Source organism: Rhizopus delemar, genomic scaffold (genome assembly GCF_000149305.1).
Source record: "Rhizopus delemar RA 99-880 supercont3.4 genomic scaffold, whole genome shotgun sequence".
Taxonomy (NCBI): domain Eukaryota; kingdom Fungi; phylum Mucoromycota; class Mucoromycetes; order Mucorales; family Rhizopodaceae; genus Rhizopus; species Rhizopus delemar.
In genome coordinates this window covers 2,662,108-2,679,460 of record NW_027137830.1, presented here as the reverse complement: position 1 = coordinate 2,679,460, position 17,353 = coordinate 2,662,108, and the positions used below count along the sequence as shown (strand labels likewise).

General features: G+C 32.8%; 4 protein-coding genes across 4 annotated transcripts; 1 reads left to right on the top strand and 3 right to left on the bottom strand.

Annotated features, from left to right (window-relative positions):
* Positions 1-790: 790 nt before the first annotated feature.
* RO3G_06487 (uncharacterized protein) lies at positions 791-2,213 on the bottom strand (the record flags this gene model as incomplete). Its single annotated transcript, XM_067661077.1, has 2 exons — positions 791-898; positions 1,083-2,213. 2 exons carry the CDS (start codon positions 2,211-2,213, stop codon positions 791-793), a joined length of 1,239 nt encoding a protein of 412 aa, XP_067517178.1.
* Positions 2,214-2,791: 578 nt separating this feature from the next.
* On the bottom strand, positions 2,792-3,047 carry RO3G_06486 (uncharacterized protein; the record flags this gene model as incomplete). Its single annotated transcript, XM_067661076.1, has 2 exons — positions 2,792-2,929; positions 2,982-3,047. 2 exons carry the CDS (start codon positions 3,045-3,047, stop codon positions 2,792-2,794), a joined length of 204 nt encoding a protein of 67 aa, XP_067517177.1.
* A 1,280-nt stretch (positions 3,048-4,327) lies between these two features.
* RO3G_06485 (uncharacterized protein) lies at positions 4,328-5,788 on the bottom strand (the record flags this gene model as incomplete). The annotated part of the gene is made up of 3 exons (XM_067661075.1): positions 4,328-5,182; positions 5,327-5,505; positions 5,572-5,788. The coding sequence occupies 3 exons, from the start codon at positions 5,786-5,788 to the stop codon at positions 4,328-4,330; spliced, it is 1,251 nt and encodes a 416-aa protein (XP_067517176.1).
* An 8,377-nt stretch (positions 5,789-14,165) lies between these two features.
* RO3G_06484 (uncharacterized protein) lies at positions 14,166-14,931 on the top strand (the record flags this gene model as incomplete). Its single annotated transcript, XM_067661074.1, has 3 exons — positions 14,166-14,210; positions 14,268-14,381; positions 14,452-14,931. The coding sequence occupies 3 exons, from the start codon at positions 14,166-14,168 to the stop codon at positions 14,929-14,931; spliced, it is 639 nt and encodes a 212-aa protein (XP_067517175.1).
* Between the last annotated feature and the right edge of the window lie 2,422 nt (positions 14,932-17,353).

The window sequence follows — 17,353 nt, the reverse complement described above, 5'->3', positions numbered from 1 at the left end:
CAACAGTAGGAAGCATAAAGCAAGAGTCTATGTTCCACCTGGTCAACGCGCCATTCTCATAAGTATCCAAAATTTGCTAAACAGACTCCGTCTGGACTACCTTAAGGCTACTGACCTCCGTGATGAGTTCACTAATACCCAAACGGCGGAATACCATATTATCCTCTGCCTTTAATTGATTCAAAAGAGTAACACTGAACTGAGTATTGATTAGTCTCAAATCAAAACTACCGGCCAGGATGGCAGCGTTCCTCCTCACTTGCAACCATCAATTTGTGGAAGTTTGAAGCCATCTGTGCTTCCACCTGAATGTTATATATCAATTATAGAAACTTGAGCAAAGCTTGACTCGATGTAAAAGACAAACTTTACTTGGTTCTCAGATATGAAAGGTCGTACATACAACCACGACTTTTTCAACCAAGAGAAAGCCATCGTCATCAAGGAGATCATCTATTCTTGTTACTGTGACAAAAATGTCTTATCCCCCTTTTGCGTTGAATTGGCCTTTAGAAAGGTCAATGGAAGTGGTTGACATGTCTTTGAGAGGGGAAGCAAAAATGGCTAAAACTGATAATGCTTGTTAAATTATATGATAGTATACTAAACTAAAGAGTATAAAAGTAGACTACTTTTTTTTTAAAAAAAAAAGGGGGGGGGAGCTTCATGATTAACAATGAAAGAAAGAGAACGGAAAGAAAAGAATAGGGAAACACTCATCATTTAAGAATAGTCGAATTTTTAAATCAACAGGAAGAAAGTGAGCGATTAAATACAGTTTATGTAAAAGTTAAATTAATGTTAAATCATAACCAAAATCTAAGACCATGATTCTTTTGTCTTGACCAGCACTGCTCACATAAGTATTTAAATTCGCAGTAATATCTGAATAGCTTACCTAATTATTTTTGTACGATTTAATAAGCAATTGAATATCCAACTTGAGTGTCCACTTTGAAAGCTCAACAGGCATTTATTCTCTTTTGAATCCCAAACCTTTATTGTTCTATCATAGCTTCCCGTCACTACTCTTCCCTATTGGCTTTGTTAGTTTATTACAACTGTTATTAATAAACATGTACCTCAAATGTATCAATAGTACGAATCAAGTCAGAATGACCTGACAATGAAGAAATACATTGGCCAGTCTGTATATCCCATATCTTTAGCTTATTGTCTTGTCCACCGCTATAAATAAAGCACCCATCCAACTTGATACAAGCCAATCCTCTTGTATGCCCATTGAATGTCCTTAAGCACTGCCCAGTCTCAATATCCCACAATTTGATCGTTGTATCACCTGAAGCTGAGACAACCTGTGTGCCCTGTGATCCAAGGGCATTCACTGGCCCCGCATGCCCTGTCAATCGCCTGAGCTCATGACCTGTATGTTTATCCCATACTCGAATCGTGCTGTCTCTGGAGGAGCTGACAATGTAGTTTTTAACCAGGCAAATGTCGAGTACACCACCTGTATGACCCACTAAACGTTTCTCTGGTAAAAGTGTAGGCAAGGACCAAATAAAACAGGTTGAATCAGATGAGCCAGAGACAAGCGAAAGATTGTCTTTAGATAACCTTAGGCAAAGTACACTTCCTTCATGATGAACCCTTGTGAGTTGTAAAGGACATGTGGTATTATGAAGATTCCACACTTTAATGGACTTATCACGACTGCCACTGATGATGTGATACTTACCGAGCCAAACGAGACAATAGATACTGTCATCATGGCCAGTCAAGTACTTTGTCCTTACGTGACCATGTCTCCATCTTTTATGTAATTCAAAATGATTTTTATATAATTGATAATAAGGTGTCATTGACGGTTGGTGTAAGTTAAAGTCATATTGAAATATGGATTGCCATAATAAATTATGATTTTTGTGTGAAAGAGTATAAAATTGTTTGCTTGCCCTTGATAAAGTGAGTATAGACTTATAATCCAAGTAAAACAATATGTGAATGATTAATTCATGTGGTAATTCCTGAAATCGTCTCACGTCACCACTCGTTGATTCTGCCTTTTTAGCTGTATTAACTTTTTTACAATTATTTTGTTGATGGTGACTGGATAAGCGAGGTATTAGATTTGACAAAATCAATTTACGTTGCTTTGGTGGACTGTATCTTTTGCCACTACTACCACTGCTACTGCTACTACTACTGTAGTTACTGGTGGATTTAATTGTCGGAGTACCATCTTTACGCATCACGATGGTAACATAAGTTGGTGTGTTTACTATGACTTGTTCTCCCTTTTGATTTTGATATTGATGGACATGTAACTTGTTATTACTAAAATAAGATAATAATTTTGCAGTAGAAGGTGGTATTAAAGAGGATGTTAAAATAGTCATTGAGATAAAATAATGATAATAAAAAAGAATGAAAAACTTGTCATTTCAATTTTATGTGTTTTACTATAACATTCTCTTCTATGGTTCTTTTCTCTATGATTATTTTCCGAATAAAACTTTCTTTAATGTGACCTCTTTTTTTTTTTTTTGCTTTCTTCTTTACAATGGCGGGGATTATTTAAAGGCAAAGAGAGAAGAGGAAGCAAGGCTACTTACTTGTTACGACATAAAAGAAATTACACGTGGTAAAATATGAACTACATCCTCTTTATCACTCCTTTCAATAATAATATATAATGTATTTATGATGCTAAAATAAAGAAAGCATGTTTATTTAAGAGGATTATAATCGAAATGAATTAGATTGCTTTGTTATAAATCAAAAGAGAAAGATAGGGTATATAAATGGTATTTTAAGTTCTGCTTTTCTGTTATATGTCATTATCAAGCTCTTGTTCGTATTTGTCTTTTAACGCATCAAATTCAACTTCTTCTGGGCATTCATTTTCACTCTGTATTTTCTCTAAACTCCACTGAGAAGGGTGAACACCATTTCGAGGACAGGAAGACTATGAAAATATGATTTTAGTTACAAATTATAATCACCTTTATGAAACTTACAGAGTGAGCTGGAATCCAGTTACCGCATAATTCGCAAGTGGCTGGGAAAACTGTGACAAGTTGCATTTAAAGAGAAAAAAAAAAAACAAGAAAAAAAAAACTGTAGCCCGTAATTATATTGATTTTTATACAAATACACCTCATGTGCTTTCCCTCTAAATTCAATAGCGTATATCATGTGAATAACTTGTCATACCAAACTATATATATTATGTGTGTGTGTGTGTGTGTATGATTTAGTTTTATGAAACTAAATAAATGAAACAATACTCTACTGAAGCTTTCCCGTATATTACTATTCTCTGTTCATTCGTGTGTCTTTTTTCAACAAGATGTTTACAATCAACTGGCTTATCTTCTCACGCACGTGCGAATAGCTATATATTGTTATTTTCTGTCAATTTTGACATCTAAATGCCGCCTTAATTTTTTGACATTAAGAAAAGGTACACAGAATAAAATCAATGTAAAGGCTTTTTTAGACAAAGAATGTCCACATTTCTACCGTCTCAGTTTAACAAGAAAGATACACATATTTATGTATTTTTACTTTGGAACTTCAGTGGCATGTTTAGCGCTGAGCTTTTTTTATATGCAGAGATAAACATTACAACTTTTGTTATTGGCATATTCTACTACATCCAAAACTTTCTGTTGTTGACTACATTCTTCTGGTGCATAAGATCAGAAATAGCAATAAGTAATATTACATCATTGTATCTCTCTATTTCTCTTGAGATTTACTGCTTTTTTTTTTTTTTGTTTAATTATATTTGTATTTTAATACTGATTCTAATACTCTATTTTATAACATAATCAAACAAATTCGTTTAAAAACGAACAAAAGAACATAACCCAAAAGCATGAAATATAGAAAATTACTTAATCAAATAACATTGTAACACTAAAAAAGTTCCATCTTCTACAATCAGATGCAAAAATATACGTTACTCTTATTGGCCAATCAGATACTTTCCTGATTTTTTTTATATTTGTTGATGTAGAATTTCAAGAGTATCCGAACGCCTATAGGAATACATAATTGGAACAAAAAGAAAACATGGGGTAGAAGCACGCATTGCTCTTCTCAAATTCCTGTTTATTGATATTTCTTCATCCAGGGCAAGAGGCTGCTATCAAAGGTGAATGTACGTGCACGATATACAACATATTCTCGATAAAAGTACAAGTATATTTTATATGTTATATATTTTAAAATTATAATAAGGGATTCTATTCTATATTTACAGTGTCTTAATGGATCAGAAATAACATTTAGTATTTAAGTATTTAAAATATGAATACACTTGAAAACATGTATAAGAAAGGAATATGTAAAATAAGAGTTATGAGTGGAAATCTGAGTTGAGCGCTTTAATTGCATCAATAGTACCAAAAATGCAACCAACAACGCCCAACAAGAGGGTGAGGGCACAGAATGCCAATTCATAAATAGGCTTGTTACGAATCCCGGTTAACTTCAAGTAACATAGTACGGGCAAAAGAAAAACAAGGCCACAGTTTGACAGAGCTCCAATGAGACTCATAAAGTCATCAAAATAAGGAACAAACATTGCCAAGACGACCAGGATAGCCATACAGAAAGTACGAATAATGGCTCGTACAAACCAAGCCTTCACTTTGCCAAGCCTTTCATCGGTGACCATCATCCATTTTTCCATTTCAAGAGAGAAAGATGTGGTATAGATTGGGATAGCAAGAATGACATGAATGGTCATCACAATCATAGCACACATCTTTCCTGCGCCATCAGGAAGTGAATTATATACAGGAGAAAGCGTATCACGGCCATAAGACCAGTATCCAGGAATAGCGGTTAGCATATAAAGGACAGTACAAGCTGACATACCAGCAGCAAGAGCATATTTCCATTGGTGTGGTTTCTTTAGGGCATGTTCTACATGTGGATAAGTATTGATACCACCATACGAGAAGGCAATGGTAGCTAGAGCAGAGGGAAAACCAGTCCAAATAACAGAATCAGTAACAACTACTCTTTCTAAATGGGCATTATGATCCATTGGCCCCTGGATGAGTACAATGAAAACAGCAATCATGGTACACAAAGCACCAAGAGCAGAAAGCGCAGTGATTTCTTTTAAAGTTTTAGCGATTAAAGAAGGGATCAGTAGGATAACACCAACGATGACTGCCCATAACCTGAAAGTAAGAGCACCTTTCTATTTTCAAAATGTTTAAAAAAAAGTCGAGAATCAAGTGTTATGAAATCAACCAACCGTATCAATAAGTAAAGAGTGTAGGTTACTGGCAGCCAACACTAAATAAAGAGCAGGGCAACCAAACAAATTAAGAAAATGAAGTACAGAAGCGACGGTGTAGCCTGCCCATCCAAATGCTGCAGTTCCAACATCTTTATAATCATGAAGTCGTTGTCCAGGCTTATAATACAAGCATCTAATTAAAATGACACCATTGTAAATTGCCATGAAATATGCCAACATCATGATAAGAATACCAAGCCATCCACCAAGTGCAAAAGCACCTATTGAAACATAATTAATTCACATACTACTAAGAAAAAAATTTCCGTCCAATTTCTTTTTCTTACGAGGAAGACCTAAAGTACCAGTGCCGGCAACAATACAGGTAACATTGAAGAAAGCTGTCATAAAATTACCATTCCCGTGACCAAATTCATTGACAGTTGATAAATTATCTTCTTCAATGCCGTTATCGACTGCTCTTTCCTCTAGCTTGTAGCTTTCCATACAACTTCCATTTGGTGAAGGGGAAGAACTGTGTTTTTCAATTTCTTGTATAGCCATGGAAAAAATGAATGTAAAAATGAGTTGAGAAATATAAAGAAATTGTTGAAAAATTCAAAAGCAAGTGGCCAAAAAAACAGTTGATGTTTTTTTTTGTCTTAAAAACCTGAAAGAACCTAATCGAAAAGGGTTTAATTCGGATTTTATAGAGTTACGGAGTCTTTTAAATACAATTTGATTCTAAAAAATTTTTTCTTTCAATTGACAAGAGATCTGAGAACTATAGTATCCTCCGACTTCAAATTTTTTAAACAGAGACTTTGTTTATTGCATTGAGATCAAACGTTGGTATCTCTATAAAATATTTAGATGGTTAAGAGCTCTCTTAATATCTACTTGAGATCGATTCCTGTGATTATAATTAAAAAAGAATTAGTTATAATACTATAAAGTGTCTACTCCCTTTTCAGAGAGTCTCATAAAATCATAAAAATATATACATGAATATATTATCAAACAATAAATACTTGACTAAGGATCTATTGTAAACAGTTTTGTGGCTAGAATTTCAACGGATAATCATCTGTTACTTTGTTGATTTACATTTGCGTACTACATGTCAGCATTGCGGAGAGGAGTCTGCTTCAGATCCAGCACAAATCTCCACGAGGCGAACTTGACTCATAAGTGATTTATGCGCAGACTTTGAAATAATTTCTCATCTTTAAATACTTACCAGCAAATCTTTATGGAAATTTTAGTAGAATAACATTTCTAGTATGCGTATTATATAAGCAAGGCAGTGTCTGACTAGTGCTGAAATTCTTATTATTCGTAAGTAGCTTCCACACGCTCGAGAAAACGTACAAGGAAACATATTTATACAAATTACTGATAGAGATGAAAACAGCATTGTAATATAGATTATAAAAAAGACTGTTAGAGCATAATGTCATTGTTGCACCTCTTATATCAAAACTACATAATCCATATTCAAAAATACAGTAAATTCAAGTTACTGATAATGAATATTCAAAGTTACATTCACTTGTAGTAGCACATATGCATATATTAGTAAAAAAAAGAATGCTTACAAAGGCCTCTATCGTTTCCTTATGCTGCTAATTATATGTTATCTATAAAATGTTTCTCAATAATGTTTGCAGTAAATTGTATATTTGTTAATATTTAAACCAGTGAATAAATAAAGCAGGAATTCGAAGCTAATAGCCACCATTTTTATAAAGACAAAAAAAATAGATAAAGTATGTTAATAAATCTTGTTTATATGCTCAGCGGTAGTCCATCCTTTATCTATGCTTACTGAAAAAGAGCATAGTTAAGATTAAGTAAAGCCATAGTGAATAGACCAAACATAAAATCAATCCTTTTTTTTGCTATGTTGTAAAGCGCTATTAAAGTGACCAAAGCTACCTTATTTTCTTATCCTATTGCAGAAAATTTTGATAAATTGTTGATAATAAAAACAAACATTTCTTTAAAGAATTTGTGCGATATAACTGAGGATTTTACATAAACCTTGTTAGTATCAGATTGTAAGGTAAGCAGTGTGTAAAAAGAAGCTCGTCATTCTTGCTAACCCTGGCAATGATTGTTCATAAAAGCTCGGACTTACAAATAGGACACATGTAAATATCATATTTAAGTTTACAATCATGTTTCGTCAGCATGGCTAATAAGCATATCATTCAAGCCAGAGTTCATGTGAAGTTCATAAGGTTCACATTAGCCAAATCAATGCAAATAAAATGTGCCTCTTTTGCTTTATAATCAATCAGACAATTGAATAAATGTACAAATGACGTAGGAAAGTCTAAAAGTACTATATATTCAGGAATTAAAAGTATAAAGATCAAGAAAATGAAGCAGCCTGTTCTAAATAACAGTCACTTCGAAAGAACTGTAAATGCAAAATATAATTTAAAGTCAGAAAATAGCATGTGAAAAATAATAATAACTGAATGTCTTTACTTTAGTAAGATATTTCACTGTATTTATATTGTTTAACAGTCTTATTTGAAGTACAAAATACTCTTTTAACTGACTGGATGGCTATAATAAATGATCCTTCAGGTTGTTTCAACGATGGGAGATATCAGGTAGTTTTTCTGAGTTATAATTATAACAATAAGAAAAAAATACAACTATCATATCCAGCAGCCTATTACATTATCGTGAGCAAAAGCAGATGGAGCACGAAATGGGATATCAAGAAAAAAAAGAAAGCTGTGAAAAATGAACAGGTGATACCTGTATAACCTTTGAATCGGGAAACCTTCTGGTTGTTGTTACTTACTCTGGGAAAACCCATACATAACTTAAAATGTTTTCTATCCAAACAAAAATCCCAAGTTTTTTCATAGTGCTTTTAGTATATTAATAGCATCAGATATAAAAAAAGCTAGGGTGTAGATTGCATTGGTGCACTGACACATTAATAGATCTCTTTGATGCTGTGATGTGTTTTAGGAACAGCCATCATATCGTCATAGCTAATTCAGATGACTTCAATTTATATTGAATCAGCAGTTTATAAAAACGTTTGTATTGATACCTGGAGTTCTAGAATAAAAATTATTATAGAAAGTGAAAACGTTCCTTGCGCAACCATACAAAAAAAGCTGTCCAATTGATGGTGGAAGTACTGTAAGCCCTTTTCTCCCGAAAAATGAAAGTTTTTTTTTGCAAACGTTGATCGGAATTTAGAAAATTCCATCATTTTTTGAGACTAGTTTGGTCCAAAAATTCATTTGCCTATGTTTTTAAGAATAATTTGGTCATTATTGGAGTAGTATTAGTGATCTTAAGACCAGTGAAACGGTTCTTATAGAGCGTCTTCTTAATTTTATTTAACACTCTGTAGACCTATTTGATAGCTGTGAAGACAGATTTCCCATATAATTTCCCTCTTATATCTTTAAACTCATTAAACAAAATGACTTTTATTTCCCAAAAGACGGTTTTCTAAATCTCAATAGACAGCCTTTTCCTTGTCAATGGTTGAAAAACAATTGGTAAATAGGATTACCCTCTAAGCACTTTTCAAATACATTTACTGAGTGCTGTAAAAATTCTCTGGATACTCGTGGGGAACGAAATTACAAGCTTCAGTTATTCTGATAACTAAATCCTCCTTGTCCTAAAGCTGACTGCGTTTGATCTTATCATAATTATAAACCAAAATTGCTCTATAGGATCAAGCTCAAGAGAGTAAGATGGAAGACGAGCACTTTTATGCTCTCTTCCTGTTATCATAGCGTTGCATCTATTACATCGGCAGTATGTAGACGTAGTATTCACTAATGTATATAAAAGGACATACACTAAAAACCCCATAAAGAGCATACGACAGTATTGAAAGTAATGCAGTAGTCAAGAATCAGCAGTGCAACAAAGGACTATATACATATATAAAATAGAATAGAAGGCAACAATGATAAAAAATATTTATGCATTTATTTCAGCCTTTATACAAATTCTTAAAAATAAAATATTAGATTTAGTAGAAAAGAGTTACTCATTTTGATAAAAACTACAAAAATTAATCATCTCAAACATCTTTGTGGTCCTTTTTACAGTTTTTGTCGGTTTTCAGTTTTTTTTTGAAAGCAGCAAGCCGCGAGACCATGTGTGTTTCATGAAATCTTTGTTTGAGCAAGAGTATAAAAGAGCACCGTTTTCTTGGAGTATTTACAGAGGAAATCGGTATGGCACAACACCAAGAGTAGATCAATCGTCACAGAGTTGAAGCAATTAAAGGATCAACCATGTCTGGAAAAAAACGGATTAATAATAAGATCAAACTCCCACTTGTTTTAGTTTATTATATAAAGATAAAGATTTTTTATTCGAATCCATTATTCATTAAAGATTATTGTTATTTACGATTTAACATTTTCACCAAAAGAAAAAGACTTGATTTAGTTCTCAAGGCCAAATATGGTCTTGATTAACAGAATCAACAGCGAGAAGGTATAGGACATTGATTCCAAAAAGTAAAATTCTCAGTTGGATAGATGAATTGATGAATTAATAAGAAGAGGAAGAATAGGAAGGATTAGGAACGAGGAATCTCCAATCATTTTCTGACATCAGCCTTAGCAAGCTAAAAAACAGATTGTGCATAATTGGATAAGCGATTCCTTACTGCTTTTGATGATGTTAATATAATCCTTTTCAAGTGCAAAGCTTTTAATTTAGATCTAATCAATTATTAAGCAACCTATAACCTGTTTAAACGTGTTAAAGTACTTACAAGGCTGGAGAGTGCATGAGAATTTCGCCTTAACTTGCCGATCAGTTTACAGTCTCTGTCTTTTTGAGATACAGTATATTCCGTCAATTGCAGTCAATCTATGCTCGCCGACATCCATATCATCTTTTCAAATCTCAACAGTAAAGTCGCTTATTTTAAATACTTTGGAAACTGCAAAGTCAGCCAAAGAAAATGCTTCGATCATTCAAATGATCAGATTATTTAAAATTCCAATTCGACTGGATGAATGATCGCAACGGTTTTATTTAACCACCGGGGAATCAGAAAATTAATTACTTACCTTACAACTAAACGTCAAGCTACCGAACTATTTGCTCCCACTGCCAACTATATATATTTTCACAAACGATTATTTGGCGCTTCAACAATCGTTCATAAAATCAGCTTGACCACTATTGTAACACCCTCTGAAGATACTGCTTCCAGCTCCGAAGAGGAACAAAATGCATTAATTAAAAGGAAATATGTTGAGTATGCTTAATGTGTTGTTTGCTCTTTTGATCTCATTCTAATTCATGTAGCTCTCAATGTTAATTCATATTCACCATGTTCGTTTACAGCGCTATTAAGTCCCTTTTCTCCCTTTTAGGCACATGAAGGGAATGCGCAGAATGATTGAGTTTTATTCGTCATTGAGATGAATATGTTACAACAAAAATAATAAATAAAAAAGTATTTATAGCATGGTTACATATAATGTTTCCATTATTTAGACTTTATATGCTTTGTATTGTTTTAAATTTTGCTTTAAAGAATGTTCATCAGTATCCAGACTACATTAAAAATAGAAATAGATGGAGTCTAATTTACAGTTGGTATAGTGGATTTTGTTGGTTAGTGAAAATAACTGTCGAGTAGTGAATCTATTCGTTGGTTCATGCTGAAGCAATTATCATTTTGAGTTAAACAGATTGTTGGTTTAGGCTAACTCAGATTGTCAGGAACTATAAGATTAATCGTCATCGTAGGTTTCTGGTGCAGTTATCACCTTTATCACTTATTTAAGATTTACGCAACAATAATAGTTTCTTTTATAAAGATTGACAGGACAGTGTTTTCAAAAAACGTGGAAATAGAGCTTATGATTCAATGGAGGATCTTCTTCAATTTCTTTCATTGAATAGGCGTATCCATCTTCTTTAAAAAGGTCAGGAAACCATTTGCATTCCATATAATTATTACGGACCCAAGTTCGGCATTCTTGACAACAACCTTTAGCATTTCCATTACTTGATTCATTAAGACGTAAAAGAAACTCATATTGTGCTTCCAGAATTATTTTAGAAGCACAGCACTATTCTCCAAAAGCACTCTAAGAACCTCCAGCATCCTGACCGAATTTTCTGCTTATGGGGGCTACTCCTTTAGAGAAGGCTCCTGTTTATTTAAAGTCAACACGACCATGATAAAATTGAAGTAAGCCATTTTTTCTTCTTCTTTTCAAGAAGCTTGAGGTCTGTGCATTGAACGTAATTTGTGACGCTGTTCATAATATCAGCCTCTTTTCCATCTTCTCCTACAAGGCTCCTAAACCCATCGTCTTACACAAAAACGCTCATTATGTTTAGATAACAACAAAAGATAAAAAAGAAAAGAAAAGAGAGAGGATTAAATATTCAACTAATTTCAATGCTTCAATCTAACTAAATCCATCCTTTTTAGTTAATGTTAAACTAATAAAATGCCTAAACTTATTTTTTAAAGTTGGCGCAAATGATTTCCTCTGACTATTTTGTTTCTCTGATTTTTCTGAATTTGAATATAACTGATTTAAAACCTATTGTACAGGTAAACCATCATTCCCAAATAACAAGATAATATATTTTGTTTTCAAATGCTATTTGCATAAATATATCCTTTGGAAATATACGGAGTTATTATATTTAAGACTGATCTAGTTTAACAATCAGAATGAAGATGTGTATTCTATTGTGCTGCTTTCATTCTATTTTCGTCGGAGATATCATCTCGATCATCTTCATGATAAAAACGCATTGGGGTATCCATGTTTTAGAAGAAGACTGTGAAGTTTAAGTAAATGATAAATTCATTTCGTTTTCATGACTAACTTTTTTTCAAAAAAAAAAAAAAAAAAAAAAAAAAAAAAAAAAAAAAAAACAAGCAAACAAAGCAAGTTTGCTTTTAACTTCCGATCAATTTTTTCAAAAATTTCCATTTTACGGGGATAAAAGGGTTTATCTAAAAACTTATTTATGTAAGCGGCGTGGCTTTTCGTATTAGTTGTACAAGAATTGCTGGCACGATCATGGAAAGATACGGGAGAGATTCCCTAATGTATCCTTTAATATTTGCTAAATGAAAGCAAAATTTTGAGAAACCTGAAGTGATACATATTGTATGGCAAATAAAATTATAGCAAACTTGGAAAAAATAATAAAAGGCCAAGCTATGGGTTAAGTTCATACAGTAACTGACGGGAGCAGTTACAATTTGTTACTCAAAATTCTCATGTTATTTTACTGTCAGTTACCAGATACTTCATTGCTAACCTGATGCACAGTTCACCTATCTAAAAGCATGAAGTTTATAATCTATTTTTTTATATATATACAACTGAGCTCAACTACTACATTAATAAATAGCTTTGTAAAAACCATATTCACAACACAAAGAAATGAATGATCTTATCCCAACTTTTTTAGTAGCTTTTTTTTTGGTGAACGGTCAATTAATTGTTGTGAAAAATCATAAGATTTGTTATATAAGACACTTCCATTAGAACATTAGCAATGAAAAAAATTGGTTTGCTATTTAATACCCGAACTACTGTGACGTGTGAGTATAGCAGGATAAAAGTAATTGCTCCTCAGATCAATATTCATGTATGATGGTCTCTGATCTAACTCGATCCTTTCTTCTTCATATCTTTAGGCTTTAATGACCCAATACGAATCATGTTCCTGTGAACTGAAGGTAAAAATGTGGGGAAATCATTGAATCCAAGGTCTCCCCGGATTGTTCCTTTTGGAGTATTACTTGTGTAACGCAACCGTCCACTCAGGCTTCAAAGCTAATTAGAGAAAGCTTAAAATAACAAACGGTTTTAGACTCTTCTTTTCTTTAGAACTTTCCTCTATTGTTTTTTTTTTTTCTTTCCTTTCCTTTTCAAGTGAATGTATCTTTGAGAACCAAACCTAATATTACTGCTTAATTATTACGGAAATTTACTCTGATTATTACTGCGCATATGATAGAATTGTCACCTTACGGGCATAGGGTTGTATTACGAATCAACCTGATTGGTATGTGGATAGCTGTGCTAGTAAGCGTACGAAATTTTCTTGTTTGTTACAGACAATACTCTAAAACTCGAGGAAAAATGTAAGTAAAAAAAGATAAAAAAAAAATGAATGCTAAAATCTTTGAAAAGTCACTTGGTAAACATGGCTCAGGTTACTGTCTTGGGCATTCACAGATTTTTGTATGGGATAATTCCATTGTTTGAGATTAGCACCTGCGCATACTTTCCTTTATTAGTCTCGTAAGCTTAATTTTACATTATATCATCAGAAATAATCTTACTCAATTTTTACATTGTAGTCTTTGGCATATAAGTAATTAGACAGACTGTAGAAAAATTATATTTTATTAATACTAGTATTGAATAGCTTATTTACTATTTTACGTTGTAATGTTTATGCGCTTGGTCATATTGGAACTAGATCGATATTCTCGTTGGATCAAAGGCATTGGTATCCTGCTTATAGGATTGCGGTTTGCTGATTGGCCCTATGAGCTTACTTTTATTTCTATTCAGCGAACAATTATGATGCAAACTCCAGGTGATGGTTCCACTTGCTGGGCTACATGGTAAATCAAGATACTGAATGAACCAGAAAAGAAAATTAATAAGTAACTATAGGGGTTCTGGTGTAATCATCTTAAACTTTGTTGGAGACGCACTGGCCAATTTATTTCTTAGTGGAATGTTTATCAGAAGGTTAGTAACAGTATTCTCCCACCTAGTACAAGCTTTTTTAATTCTAAAAATAAACGGATAGACTTTTGATTCACATCAACAACACCAAAACTTTACCCAGCAATAACAGCAAACTTATCGAGAATATTGCTAGAAAATCTTTGATTTGTTTAGCATTGACTTTTGTAGTTAATTTAATCATGAATATACTTAAAGTAACCACGTTTATTGGCAGCGAATCAGATGTAACGATACATTGATTGTAGAACATGCGAACGAAATATACTAAAATCAACTTCTAGGCTTTTACAGTTTATTTTGAGCTCATTGAATCTACTTTACTGGTAGAGGCTCTTCGAAATGATAGTAGTATGAGGGCAGGTCCAAATACCTCTATCTGTGAGAGTTGTCATAAGGTATACAATGAAGGAATCTAGACTTATAAGATTGATATTCATGTTTGTAATCTTTCTTGTTTATATTTAGGAATTAAATCATTCTTCAAGTCATAAACGACCTAATCGAAGTGAAGAACATCACCATAGCCAAATGTTGGTTAAATCTTTTGGCGAAAGCAGCAATAAAAAGAATTATAGAAGCGCATCTGAAATAGATGACACCACTTCTTACGATGATCGTACAATTGGAAATGTTGCTCCTGTTGAACCAGCTATGTTTCCTCAAAGACAGCAACATCACCAACATCCTCCCCAATTCCCATCCTCTTTTTCCACCTCGCTCACTCCGAGACCACCTATGTATTCAGCCAAAGAACCTCTTAATTCTTCTCTTGGTTCTCCATCTATTTCATCTACACGGGTACCATCTTCGAATGAATCTTTTGCGATGGACAATGTAGGAAAAGATAGGAATGTACCCACAAACATGATATCTCTGGTATCTGTATCAGAGACTGCTTCCAATAGCAATCATTCACAAGCATCTCATTACTGGAAAGAAAACTAGACCTAATAATTATGAATATGTGTAGAAATATTATTCTCACAAATATGTAACCTATGCTGGATCATTTCTTTTTAAAACTTAATATAATATGCTTAGATTTACTTGGCCACTATAAAATTTTATTTGTCCATTGTTCAAACTTCACTTGGCTGTATGAATTTTTTGTACGCTATTCTTATTTTTTTCGCATGCTCATTTTGAAATCATTCGACTTTTCAATTATACAGCATTTGAAATAAAATGCTGACGTACATTGTCCTCCAGAGATTCTATTGGAATTTTGCAATTTGAAAAATGACAAAGTAGATCCGAGCATACTGTATATGATATAGTATTATAATAAGCCTTTTTATTTGTTACACCTTAGTTTTGATAGAAAATAAACAATACTTTCACAAATTAATTAAACGTTTCCTATTTTGTTCATTACGAAAAGTATCTTTTGTGTAGCAAAGCTGTCAGGTCTTTTAATGCTTTATTTCAACACTTGTTTTGTCATTTAAAAAGAATCTTTGGCAATTAATGTTTATATTAATAATTGTACGTTAATTAGGTTTATGGTCCCAGTTCACTTGTCTTGAACTACATTTCTATTTGCTCATTGTAAAATAAATGAATGCTTGATAACAACTATGTAAATGGAATTATAAATTGTTACGTATATGCACTCATACGCGAATTACAATAATTTTTCCCCTTTTGTATTTGAAATTGTTCAATTGATCAACCTACAACATGGATTTACTTTTTTCATATTAAAAAAAAAAACTCCCAAGCAGCTTATGAGCATGTGACTCTAGCGACATAAAAAACTAAAAATTATAGCCAGTATTAGAAATTTGTTGGTTGTAAAGATACGTAGCGGCTAAAACTATATTTGATATGTTTTACAAGGGCAGAAATACAGTGGACCTGAACTTTGTGTCTCGTAAAACTTCTCTAACTAAAAAAGGCATAATTGCCCAACTAGATGTAATAATGATCCAAATCTATAGAAAATGCGTTTGTGCTTCTTCGTTTGATTAAAACGGAGACTAATTAACAGCAATCGGATAATTTTTTTTCTTCAAAAATCTATACTATGTTTATCAGTTTTCATACAAAGTGGCAGTATTTAACTTTTATGGTAGTAACTATAGCCTGGCATTTTAGACGTACTGTATACAAGTATACCCAAAAAGTCTGTTATTCAGTATTATTCGGTCTGCAGATAGGCTTTCAGCTGATTTCTGTTGCATGTATTCTTTCCTTATCCGCAGGCATTTATCTTGGATGATTCTAAAAACAGTTAATAGAGCTATTATTTGCACTTGAGTAAGCCCAAAACAGATCCTTTGCTTTGCATCCCTTCTTATATCAGTTTTTATCAAACCCAGTATAGCAAAAAACGCTACACTTTTAAAACAAAACTCCTTTTGGTTTAATGAGCACATCTTCCAATCAGGGCAGCCAATAATTATTTAAACATTAAATGTATACAGTTTAATTTACTAATCCTTTCATCATTACTAGATACAATAGAATGAGGCTCATCGGACCACACCTCTAATGTTTATTGAGTATTTGGTTGACCCTATTTCTAGCCACTTCTAGACTTTTTGCCTTTTATCAATCGTCTATATGTTCTGATAGAGTAATAAGGATTAACTTGCCCACTTGATGTATTTGGTCACTATTGATTCGCAAATTTCAGCATCAGTAGCCAAGTAAATTTTTGTATAGTTGAAAGGGTTGACGATGAATGCTGAACTAAATAACAGCTATAGCTGTTTCAGCTAACTTTATGAGCTTTCAACACAATATTTTCACGCGGGCACGGTCCGTGTTTGTTTCATTTCTATTACATTCGTGAATGCTTGCATAATGTGTACTCACTTTTGAAATCATTTTAAATTACTACTTAACTTTATATCTGCCGATAATTTTGCCGTAGTTGTCTGGGCATCATTGCATCTGCTTTATAAAGGCTTCTGCAGTAAATTAGGCTATGGTTATAGTTCAATAGTTCTTCAAAAATAAAAAGGAAAAGAAAAGTATGAAACAGAGTTTACTGTCCATTTCATTTAATCTTTAAGCTGTTCTTTCTTTTTTTTTTTTTTAAAAAAAAAAAAAAGAGCCGGTGAAATACTATATCCGGCTGTAACGACCCTAAGAGCAATGTGTCTACATGAGTTTTTGTTTGCAACTTTAGACAAACCAAATCTAACTACAAAGGTCACCCAAATCATATTCTTTTTTCGGTGGTATGTGAAAAGATATATTTGTCTTTAGACAGATTATGTAAAATCTTTAAAAAACAAATATTAACGTTGTAAAGTTCTTCAAATCCACGTAGTACCTGAGAATTTACATAAAATCCCGAGCACTCTATCAAAACAGGAAATAGTTTTGTTTGTCCTTTGCAAATACTTTTCTTTTTACT